Source organism: Chelonoidis abingdonii, chromosome 9, assembly GCF_003597395.2.
Source record: "Chelonoidis abingdonii isolate Lonesome George chromosome 9, CheloAbing_2.0, whole genome shotgun sequence".
Classification (NCBI taxonomy): domain Eukaryota; kingdom Metazoa; phylum Chordata; order Testudines; family Testudinidae; genus Chelonoidis; species Chelonoidis abingdonii.
The window spans coordinates 44,026,385-44,038,908 of NC_133777.1; the positions used below are offsets into that span (position 1 = coordinate 44,026,385).

General features: G+C 48.4%; 1 protein-coding gene across 1 annotated transcript in view; it reads right to left on the reverse strand.

The window, feature by feature from the left end:
* The window catches only part of GRAMD2A (GRAM domain containing 2A), a 93,242-nt gene that overhangs the window by 29,500 nt on the left and 51,218 nt on the right, over nucleotides 1–12,524 (reverse strand). Inside the window, exons 6-7 of the mRNA XM_075069470.1 lie at nucleotides 12,329–12,427; nucleotides 7,843–7,914 (exon numbers count right to left, since the gene is read on the reverse strand). Of these exons, the coding sequence (XP_074925571.1) occupies nucleotides 7,843–7,914; nucleotides 12,329–12,427 (171 nt within the window). The remainder of the gene's footprint in view (nucleotides 1–7,842; nucleotides 7,915–12,328; nucleotides 12,428–12,524) is intronic.

The window sequence follows — 12,524 nt, forward strand, 5'->3', positions numbered from 1 at the left end:
TGGTAAGAACATCGCCTATGCAAACTTGCCACATGCAAACCCTTAGGGGTTGCAGCTCCTGTACATGTGACCTCTGGAGAAGGGTTTCTGACAATGGGTTATTCCAGTGGAGACAGAGTGCTCAGGTTAGCCTGGGCTGGAGAAGAGGTGAATGAGGAGTCAGCAGCATGCGAGTGTTCCTTCTCGTTTCCAAGACTGAACAAAACCAACATAACATAAAGACACTTTGATGACAGTCTGGGCTTGGGGAGGATGTTAGGAGCACTGAGCTTTGAGTTCCAGCTCTCCAGACCCATTGGGTAAGTCATTTCCCCTCTCTGTGCCTCAGGGTATGTCTACACTACGAGATTATTCCGATTTTACATAAACTGGTTTTGTAAAACAGACTGTATAAAGTCGAGTGCATGCAGCCACACTAAGCACATTAATTCGGCGGTGTGTGTCCATGTACCGAGGCTAGCGTCGATTTCAGGAGCATTGCACTGTGAGTAGCTATCCCGTAGCTATCCCATAGTTCCCACAGTCTCCCCTGCCCCTTGGAACTCTGGGTTGAGATCCCAGTGCCTGACGAGGCAAAAAACATTGTTGCGGATAGTTCTGGGTACAGCCTCACCCCTCTCTCCGTGAAAGCAGCAGACAACCGTTTCATGCCTTTTTTCCTGGGTGAACTGTGCAAACTCCATAGCACAACAAGCATGGACCCTGCTCAGATCAAGACCGCAATCGTGGACGTTGTAAACACCTTGCGCATTCTTGTGCAGTCTGTCTGACCCAGGACCTGCAGAAAGCCAGGCGAGGAAGCGGTGGCTACGGCAGAGCAGCAATGAAGAGTGTGAGACATAGAACAGCAATCTCCTCAAACCACAGCCCTGCGCTTGAGAATCCTGCGGTAGTGGGGCAGGTTCTACTCCCCCATTGAAGCGATTTGGCCTGGGAAACATGCCCACAGACTGGTGGGACGCAGATATTTTGCCAGTTTGGACGATTCGCAGTGGCTGCGAACTTTCGCATGCATAAGGCCACTTCAGGAACTTTGGTGACTGATTTCCCTCGCCCTGAAACCGCCAGAATCAAAGATGAGAGCAGCCTCACAGTTGAGACACGAGTGGCGATAGCCCTCTGGAAGCTTGCAATGCAGACAGGTTACGCGGTCAGTTGGGAATCAATTTGGTAGTGGGAAAATTCTACTGCGGGGGCTGCCTGTGATGCAAAGTAGCTCAAACAAATCATAAGCGCTGTGCTTCGAAAGGTCATGACCTGGGAATGTGCAGTCATAGTGGATGCTTTGCTGCAATGGGATTCCCCAACGTGGTGGGGGATAGATGGCAACCATATCCCATCTTGGCACCGAAGGACCAGGGCACCCCGTAAGAAATCGCAAGGGGGTACTTTTCAGTGGTGCTGCAAAGCACTGGTGGATCACAAAGGACGTTTCACCAACATCCATGTGGGATGGCCAGGAAGCGATTCATCACATGCTCGCGTCCTTCAGGAACACTACTCCTGCTTAAACAGCTGCAGCAACGGGAATTACTTCCCAGACCAGAAAATAAGATTGGGGATGTTGCAATGCCTGTAGTTATCCTGGACCCAGCCACCCTTGATCGCGCATGACTCATGAAGCCAATACACAGGACCGCTGGACCGTAGTCATGAGCTGTCAATCTACAGGCTGACAAGTGCAGGATGGTGGTAGAATTCGTGCATTTGCCGCTTAAGGCGCGATGGCGCACATTCCTGACTCGCTCAGACCTCAGCCAAACCAATGTCCCCTTTGTTATTGCTGCTTGCTGTGTGCTCCACCATCTCTGTGAGAGTAAGGGGGGACCTTTATGGCAGGGTGGTGGAGCTGAGCCACAATCAGCTGGCCACTGACTACGCACAGCCAGATTACCAGGGAGATTAGAAGAGCACACTCAAATGAGCGGTGACATCAGAGAAGCTTTCGAAAACCGCAGTTTCATCAACGGGCCAGGGACGCTGCTGACTGTTGTGTTTTTACCCCTTGATCGAACCTCTCCCTGATTGCCTCATTCCCTGTAAGCAGACCCACCCTCCCCTTCACTTTCACAGCTGCTGCTGAAGGAAATAAGACCTATGCGTTTAAGAAGCATGTTCTTCTTATTAAACTTCATAGTATACAAAGAGGACGAGACAACTGAACAAGATAGGCTGGGTGTTGGGTTTGGTGAGGGGATAGTCGAAGGGAAGTCAAAGGCCACTAAAGCCCAAATTTACTCAAGTAATGACAACTGTTCGCTGGCTCGCTTGAAGACTGTCCACTGGTACTGGTGAAAGTGGACGCGATGGGTCACCGTAGCCTTCACTTCCGCATCGGTTTTAACGGTCTGAGGTGAGTGACGGATCTGGTGGAACATGATTGTGATGCGGTTGCTGAATGGTTTACACCAGGGGCGCTTGCAGCGGCGACAGCGTTTAGTGATGCACCTCTGTTGATCTGGAAGCCTACCAGACGTCGGAGAATGTCAGATTGATTCACAGCACAGCCCTCGCAGCGTTTGCATCCTCCACCGCTGACTTTCTGCCTGCCATCTCTCTCATCCTTCGAAGCGTACCCTTCCTCTCTGCGACATTCGCCCCTCATTATACCCTAGTTCACTGGGCTTATCTTTCTTACTTTTGCCTTACCACGTTCTGCTTTATGCCACTCATTAGATGAGCTCTCTTTCATTGTGCGGTCACTATCCATGTATCTTCCGAGAAGCGATTAATCGTCTTGCTGAAACCTATTTTTTCGCCTCACTTTTGCCTATATTCTGCCCACGATAAATAGAATAGTTTTCCACTGCCTCCCTCCTGAGCTCTGAAAAATTTGGCAAGGCTGCATGCGAGGCGATAGGAAAAAGGGACAGAGATTAAAGGAGCATAGTTTTTACAGTGACAAGCTGTTAACTTCTAGTACGTGACAACATATCCACGGTACGTACACTCATCCTACTCATGATAGTATCATTACTCTACAAAGGTCGGGCATTTGCTTCATTTCGACTTAAAGTATTGAGTGCCTTGGAACATGCTGTAGTGTCTGTTAGAGCACTTTCATCGAGATGAGGTCTCGGAAGGCGCAAAATTTCAGCTGCCGTGCATGAGGCCAATAGTAAGCCGATTGTCTTCACCTTCTGCAGCCTTCATATACACAGTGCCCTCTTCCCAAATCCAAGCAAATACATTGCTCTAGTGCTGCTCGCTTCCTGTTAACAATGCAGCAGCAGAAACTCCCACCACCCCCGCCTTCCAATTCTCTGGGATGACGCTGATACCCTCCCCCCCACCGCGTGCTGTTATCATGTGAGGACCACAGCTAATCACCCTCTCTTCGCCCCTGCCATCGCGTGCTGTAGCAGGGAGATTCCTGTGCTAGCAACCGTGAAAGAGCTCACCGCCCATTTCCCCCCCCTCCCCCCCGCCTGGCTACCTGCAGGAAGGATTTTATTTACAGGCTGAACAGGCAAACAGCCGCCGTTAGGGAATGGCCATCTCTGGTCCCTTAATTAAATTCTGAATTTCACCCACCAGGCTTTCTACCAAAAATGAACATATCACTCTCCTGAGATACACAGCCGAGACCAAAGAAAGGAGTTGCTTGAAGCCCAGCAATCATGGGACCTTATGCACTGAGGCTTTGTCATGCAATATACCAGACTACTTGCTACATGCCATGGCGTGGTCAAGGTGTCCTAGCCATGTGGACGGGAATACAGGTGCTTGCGGCAGAAACCTTCTGCTCAAGGCTTTTTGAGTCCTCAGGGAGCTTCATGGAGATGTCCCTGGAGGATTCCCAGCTCCATCCCCCAGACATAACCAAATCTTTTCCAATAAACTGTACTGCTGCGAATGCATCCCAGATCCCAGGGCAAATAGAATTAAAAACGCTTGGCTTTAAACCATGTTTAGTATTTACAAAGGTCACTCACCAGAGGTGCTCCATGCCTTCTTGTCTGGGTGAGTGGCTTGGGAGGGCTGGGAGGATATACCGTCTGAAGTATGAGCAAAAAGAGCCACTGGCTGTTGGGACACCGAAGGCTGTGTGCCGTCTCTGCAAAGCTTGTCCCCTCTTCCTCCGTCCTCATCTTCGCTCCGGTCGCAATCCTCAGCAGTGGCTTAGATTACCACTTTCTCACTTCGGAATCCACCGACAGAGCTGGTATGTGGTGCGGACCCCCCGAATTGTCTGCAGCTCTCAGCCGTCGAAGCGGCATGTTTTCGGCCCGCTGGCCCCGACCTTCTGTTGCTTTCTTATTGGTTTGTCTGTAAGGCTCTGTCTTGCAGCTCCTTAACTTCCACTCTGCACTGCACTGAGTCCCTGGTGTGGCCTTTCTCCATCATGGCCTTCGAAATTTTTTCAAATGTTTTTTCATTTCATCTTTTGGAACGGAGTTCTGTTAGCATGGAATCCTCTCCCCATATAGCGATCAGATCCAGTACCTCCTGTTTGGTCCATGATGGAGCTCTTTTTCGATTCTCAGGAGACTGCATTGTTACCTGTGCTGATGAGCTCTGCGTGGTCACCTGTGCTGGTAAGCGCTCCACGCTGGGCAAACAGGAAATGAAATTCAAAAGTTCGCGGGGCTTTTCTTGTCTACCTGGCCAGTGCATCCGAGTTCAGATTGCTGTCCAGACCGGTCACAGTGGTGCACTGTGGGATACCGCCCAGAAGCCCATACCGTCGATTTGCGGCCACACTAACCCTAATCCGATATGGTAATACCGATTTCAGTGCTACTCCTCTCGTCAGGGAGGAGTGCAGAAACCGGTTTAAAGAGCCCTTTATATCGATATAAAGGACCTCATTGTGTGGATGGGTGCAGCGTTAAATCAGTTTAATGCTGCTAAAAATCGGTATAAACACATAGTGTAGACCAGGCCTTGGTTTCCCCTCCCTGTAAAACAGGTAACACTGACTTGGAGGAAGAACTCCTGAGGCAGAGTTATTGGGTTCCATCTAATTTGGCTGTCAGGATGAATCAGCAGAAGAACTCTGCAAAACCATGAAAGATCCAAGCTCCTGACAGCCTATTAGATGCCAGAGGTACTTTTCTGGTTTAAGGATACCTCTGAATTATACCACACACCAAGATAGCTCAAAATAAAGACATCAGAAATAAGGTGGTTCTTTGGAGGCTTTTTAAACTCAGCACCAGGTTAAGGACTGATGGATTTCTTCCCGTCAGACCTTTTTTTAAATTTCCCCTAGGATCTAATTTGTACCATGGTTTTTATTCCAAAATTTAAACCCCCTGTAAAGAGAACGTAAAAACACAAATATTGGCAGAGCCAGTGTTCTTACACTGAGGTTATAAATAAAGCACACGCACACCATTAGAGCAAAGAAATTCCTTGGATTCAGCCTAGTTTATCAGTGACCTAGAAAACAGCAGGAATTCAGGCTCTCTTGTGATGCGACATGTGAAGTATGTATCATGGGCCCAATTCTGCTTCCAGTGAAGACAATGGAAACAGTATCAATGCCAATGTTATGACATTAACCACCAAGTGGATTTTCCATATTGTGAGCTGCCACTTGACAAAGACCACCTTTGCCTCCAGGTGTAAACTGAATTAGGGACAGTGAAGGCAATGTACTTGTAAGAGGATAGCAATAAAAGATATCACCTTGTCTTGCTAATATGCTGGAACCAACACAGCTATACCACCACTGTATATAACAATGTACATCATGGGCAGTTTAACAGCACAAGTCAGGACAGGGGTCGGCAACCTTACAGAAGTGCTGTGCCGAGTCTTCATTTATTCACTCTAATGTAAGGTTTCGTGTGCCAGTAATACTTTTTAACATTTTTAGAAGGTCTCTTTCTAGAAGTCTATAATATATAACTAAACCATTGTTGTATGTAAAGTAAATAAAGGTTTTAAAATGTTTAAGAAGCTTCATTTAAAATTAAATTAAAATGCAGAGCCCCCCGGACTGGTGGCCAGGACCCGGGCAGAGTGAGTGCCACTGAAAATCAGCTCGCGTGCCGCCTTCGGCACATGTGCCATAGGTTGGCTACCCCTGACTTAGGATATGTGATTTAACTCCCACTGATAACTCCAGTAGCAACACTGCACTACTGTGCGTGTGCATGCATGTGCACACACACGCAGGAGGCAAATTACATGGACATGTATTTCCTTATATTAAGCATACAGAACTTTCCATCTTCAAAGCACTTTAATAAATTCTCACTCCCCGCCACTTGGTGCATGATCACCATTTTACAGGTGGTGAACCGGGCACAGAGAAGTACAGTCAGTTGCCCAAGCTCATGTCAGTGTTAGCTGCAAGAAGGATGAGTTAAGTCATGCTTCCTGTATTTGACTATTTGAGGGCGACAGATGGAAACGTGTTATTGGAACATCCTGCCCGCAGCTATGATCTGGCTCCCAGCCCTGTGCTCAGATTTCATGCCGCTCTCCGGCGGAGTCACTTCAGTGACTGCCCAAGAATGAAACATTCGGTGAGCTCTGCACTGCAGCAGAACGCACAGCACTCAGACAGAGGTTTAAGCATCAGCCATCTGTGTAGGTACTGGCTTAAATAGGAGAGAGGGTTTGTCTTCTGTTAAGGGTAAGAACAGCTCAGCCGTTCTGCTGCCCGAACTGGGAACAAGCATCTAAACAGCAGGTTTATCCCCAGTGGCCTGGACTCATTTGTTATGACTGGAAACACTGAGGCATTAGCATTCCCTGCATGGGGCCTATCTAAATTAAGCTAGCTGGGGTGGGGTGGTTGATCTAACGGAAAATCCCACCTAGAGGAAACCAACCTCACCAGCCAGGAACATGCTCTCTCACCCCAGGCCATATCTAGGCATATTCCGAGTCATGCGAGCATGCTGGAGAACTTTGGGAAGGTTCGAGGAGCTGATTGCTAGCTAGGCATAGACCCAGCCCGATACGATCACTTGCTCCAAGGCGCAGTTGCAGAAAAGGGGTGCTGCCAGCTCCCCCTCCTCTATTCAGGGAAGGCAGTGCTTGCCTGGCACTGGGGCCTGGGCCGTGGGACTGATGTCTTGCAAGCCTTTCCAGGCAGAGACAGAGACAGACAATCTCATGGATTTATTATGGTCCTGATTTCTGAATGCCTGTCATTGGCAGTACTGTCATTTGCCAGTGGAGGGCAGTAGGTCAGCCTCCCCGATGTCCCTCCCTTAGAACATGTCTCTGGGGAGCCTCTCAGCCACGAATGATGGCACATGATGCTCCTCAATGGGGTCTGTGGTATCCCCTCTGCTCCCACTGTCCAGCATTTGAGATGGCTTCCCCAGCACTATCAATGCATCTAAGCCATGTGGTTCTGTTGGGGGCGTCCATTGGTTCCTATCAGGCTGTGATAGACACAGTGCTCCTCTCTCATCGCTAATCCAGGCACCATCAGTAACAGGCATTTGAAGCTGGATGCACAAAGTCACGGGGGAAGATGCTCTTGCTCCCATGCCCATTTGGGCTGCTCCTCCACCCCCGGCAGCGGATGTCCAGAACATCCTGCTTGCATATGTGGGGGCGGGAGAGTAGCAGACCGGTGAACAAACAAAGCCATGCAACTTTGAGATGCGAGGCTGCAACATTTGATCTGTCATGCAAACCCTCCAGAGTCTGCTCTGCGGCAGTGTCCAGGACTGCTATTCCCAGGGGGCACACAGGGAAAATACAGAGCCTTCCACTATCCCGGACAGGAGACATGTCACACCATGCATGTGAGCAACAGATACAGTGTTGCCACCGTCCAAGCACAGTGGTTTCAGGGCATGGACTTCAGCCTTGAGCTCCCTCCAACCTGTTGGTGGGAGCTACCGGATTTGTGATGAACTAGAAGGGTACCTGTAGGTGCGTGCAGACTCTCCTCAGCACATCGTACACGCTGTCTCGAGAGATCAAGGACACAAAGATGTACTGAAAACAAAGAGAGAGAAGCAGCAGTGAGAGGCTATCCCTGTTCAGCACAAGACATCAGCCCAGAGGCACAGGCTCCTCTCTCTGCTGGGGTGCTCAGAGTTAGAACCAACAGCATATTGGAATTCTGGCTCCTGTTTCACAGTGTGAGCGTTTAAATGCTCACCACCATATTAAGCGCTCTGTTGAGATGCACAGGAGCAGTTTACAAAGAACTGATGCTGCAGCCGGCCTTGTGGCAGACTCAGCACAGCGTCATGCTGCTGGATGTGGGAGCAGCTTGTTTTGCAAACAGAAGGGCCACATGCAATGGTATTATGGTTCTGTGCAGGAACACCAGGACTCGGCGACATCCCACTGCCAGAGGGGAGGCAAAAACACTCCTCTCATTCACACCGGTGGCAGTTTTGTCACCGACTTCAGTGGGAGCAATTAGGCCAACATGGGGTACCTTGAAAAAAAATCGACCTTTCAGTTCACTAACAAAGCAAATTTAAGGTTTAAGCCCAATAGGACTTTGCTTCTATGTACTGTAGAGCGGCTTTCAGCAAGAGCTCAACTCTAATGGGTTCTAGAGAGCATGTTTTGAGCCCGCACTAAAATACAGCTACCTCTGGGGTGGAATATTGGATTATCAGCACCAGTACTCACTAATCATGGAATCTGGACTGGAAGAGACCTCGAGAGGTCTTCTAGTTCAGTCCCCAGCACTCATGGCAGGACTAAAGTATTATCTAGACCATCCATGATAGGTACTTGGAGATTTTTAAGAGCAGTTTAGACAATGATGAAGATTCCACAACTTCCCTAGGCAATTGATTCCAGTGTTTAACCCTGATAGTTGGGGAGTTTTTCCTTGATGTGATTTAAGACTATTGCTTCTTGTCCTAACCTCAGAGGTTAAGAACAACAATTTTTCTCCCTCCTCTTTTAACAACCTTTTATGTGCTTGAAAACTGTTATCGTGTCCCCCCTTCTCTTTTCCAGACTAAACAAACCCAATTTTTTCAATCTTCCCCCATAGGTCATGTTTTCTAGACCTTTAATCATCGTTGATGCTCTTCTCTGGACTCTCGTCAGTTTGTCCACATCTTTCCTGAACTGGACACAATACTCCAGTTGAGGCCTAATCAGTGCAGAGTAGAACGGAAGAATTACTTCTTGTGTCTTGTTTACAACACTCCTACTAACACATCCAGAATGATGTTTGCTTTTTGTGCACCAATGTTACACTGTTGATTCATATTTAGCTTGTGATCCACTATGACCCCCAGATCCCTTTCCAGAGTATTCCTTCCTAGGCAGTCATTTCCCATTTTTAACGTGTGCAACTGATTGTTCCTTCCTAAGTGGAGCACTTTGCATGTGTCTTTATTGCACTGAATATAATGTAGAAAAGGAAATGAAGAATGACTATTTCACTTGCAACTGGGAGGGATGTTAGACATGTCCAGCCAGGATGCTGAGGCTGGTGTCTCTAACTCGAGGAGAAAAGGGAGATAATTAATTAGTCAGAACCATAAGTGCCGGCTTCTAATTTTCCCCAGGGGGGCTCAACCCCTCAGTCTCAGGCCCCAACCCCCTCCTGCTCTGCTTCTTCCTGTCCCTGCTCCACCCCCATCCACCTCATTCCCAAGGCCTCTCCCCAGCCCCACCTCTTCCCACCCTTACTCCGCCCACACCCCTTCCCTATCCCATTCTATCACTGTTACTGAGCAAACCCCATCCCCACTCCTCCCCCTTCCTCCCAGTGCCTCCTGCATACAGCTGAACAGCTGCTCTGCAGCATGCAGGAGGCACTGGAAGGAGTTGATCAGCAGGGGCTGCAGGCAGGTGGAAGTGGGGAGTAAAGGGGGAGCTGGCTGCCAGTGGGTACTATACACCTGCTAATTTTTTTTCATGGGCGCTCCATAGAATATCAGGGTTGGAAGGGATCTCAGGAGGTCATCTAGTCCTATCCCCCTGGAGCACCCAGAGTTGGAGCCTATGGTCAGAACAGTCAGAATCTTGGTGTTGAATTTTTCCCCAAAGGCAGAAGCTCCAGCATCACAAGGCCCCAGTGTTGTGTGGGCCATTAGCAGTGCTGAAGCCTCCACAGGAAGAGTTCCATCTACTCCACCATTTCCTACCATCATCAGCAGGACAGAACACTGGCCACCACTTGTATTCTGCATAATTAGCCTCCAAGCGAGGAGCCCTGTTCCTGTGAGAGCAGCACACGGAAATTTACACGACCCTTTTAGAAAGCAGGGTTCTTGCGAAGTTTGCTCGACTGCAGAGCAGAAGAGAGCATGGATGGGAAAAAGCGTTTGGTGCATGCACATAATCAGTGGGAAAATAAGTAAGTGACAATACCATTTTCCTCCCGAGGGCCCAACTTAAAGTCTTATTCCTCCCACTGTAAAAGTGGTCACTACCAAGCTGAAATTTTCCAACAAGGGGCTGCTTTCCATACTGCTTAGCTTTGCTCTCACATTTTAGTGCCAGGAGGAGGGGTGTGCAGAATGCTGGCTGTCACCAGAAGTTCCTTCAGCTTCATCTGTAGCAAAACTCAGAAGCTTAACACCCACTTCAAAAGTGTCTGTTCTATTATAGATGTGTCCTCCTCTGCACTCCCCATCCCTTGCACAAACAGCGACTTGTTTGCTGATTAAGTGGGGATTTCATGTTTTGAAGCTCACTAACATTCCAAACCAGGTTAAGTCTCACCCTCCCATTCTCTTCCAGCTGCCATTCCCTATGGGATACCATGTCCAGGACAAGAGAATCTGCAGGCTATACCTGATCTGTCATTCAGAAGAGAAGTGGCTGGATTTAAGCAGAAGCATTAGAGAATTCTGCTCACAAATTCAGATGAGCTGACTGAGAGTGCGAGAAGGTCACATGCCTCTTGATGTTAGTGTTTCAGGATGCCAAGTTCACAAGACCAATACGCAGGGACTTGACAGCGTGAAAGTTTTCACGACTAGAAGGGCTGGCACACTGAGTTTTTTAAGAAGTTCAGATTCAACAGTTCTGCAGAAGAATCCCCACTGTTCAATGGCTCTCCCTCATCCTTTCCAGTCCCTCTCCCAAAAACCAAATTTAAAAACATCGAAAGGTTTCAATTTTTCAATTCAAAACAATTGTTTGGTTTCAATTTTACTTCCATTTGATTTTGAGAAGGTTAAACTTGAAAGCAAAAATGTTCTGTTCAACCCCCAGCATTGTTAACTGTTTCAATTCATCAATCAGCCCAAAAGATCAATTACTTGCACAACTCTGCTCTCAAGTTGTGCTGGTTTGGGCCTTTGGAAGCCATGGGGAAGAGCTGGCTAAAGCAGACCTGGGGCCTAGGACATGGTGCTTGTCCCTTCAGTTCAGCCATGTTCCAAAATCCCAGCATGGGACTTTGGCTGCCAAGGGGCCAGCTGAGAGGAGATATCATACCAAGGGCCTCATCATCTGCGTTCTGATATTCCATGGGACCCTTTGCAGAAGGAGCATCAGCTAGATCTGAACAAAACTCACATAACAAGACACTGGGCATAAACCTGGATAAGACCCCTCATTTTTCTTGGGTGCTGGGCTAATGGGGTTGGCTGGAAGCCAAGAGAAAGATAGCCAGGTTCAGCTGGGTTTCACTTTGTGTTCGCCTCAACCACAAAACATAATTCACAAGGCGGGCGGGGGGCGTGAACTGAAAGCAAAGGTTCTCCCAGCTGTATTGTCTGTCCTCAGGCCCTAGCCAAATTCCAATGTGCAAAATGACATTTTGCCTCTGCACGCATCCTCTGTGGTTCCAGTTGGGGATGCGAGTCTCCTCTTCATTGCCTGGCCTAAACCGCGTAGTGTTACTTTAAGCGGTTATGGTGCCAAGTATCAGAGGGGTAGCCACATTAGTCTGTATCCGCAAAAACAACAAGGAGTTCGGTGGCACCTTAAAGACTAACAGATTTATTTGGGCATAAGCTTTCATGGGTAAAAAACCCTACCTCTTTTTACCCATGAAAGCTATACCCAAATAAATCTGTTAGTCTTTAAAGTGCCATTGGACTCCTCGTTTTTGTAAGCAGTTAAACAACTGCCATGCTGCACCAATTAAGGCCCATCCTTCATACCTTTCTCACACCAACACTCATTACTTTCAGTGGGGGGTTTCCCTTAAGTATGAAGTGCAGGACTGGGGCCATGTTTGCTAAACATTTGGGGATGGTTTGGAATGAGAGATGCTATGTACGTTTAGGGTTATAATAATAGCTGAGTTGCCAGGTCGTCTCAGCAACACGACACAGAGCAGCTACCCATGCTCTGTCACATCACAATGGTAGCTGTGACATGCACAGGAGCACCCTAGGGGCCTTCTGTCGACTTAGACTCTCACATGAGAATACAGAACAGCAGCTGAGTGGAAATAAGACCCCCAGTCAGTTACCTTTCTGCTGGCACTGGTGGTGATAGCCAGCCCATTGGGCAGCAGCCGGGCCGTTTTGTGCTTTTTTATCAATTGAACCGAGACCACCGGGATAACCACCTGAAATGTAAAAACACACACCAGGTAAAGGCACATGTATTACAGGTGGGGATCCAACAGTGAGGAATGTGAGCCACAGAAAAGCCGACGAGGGAGC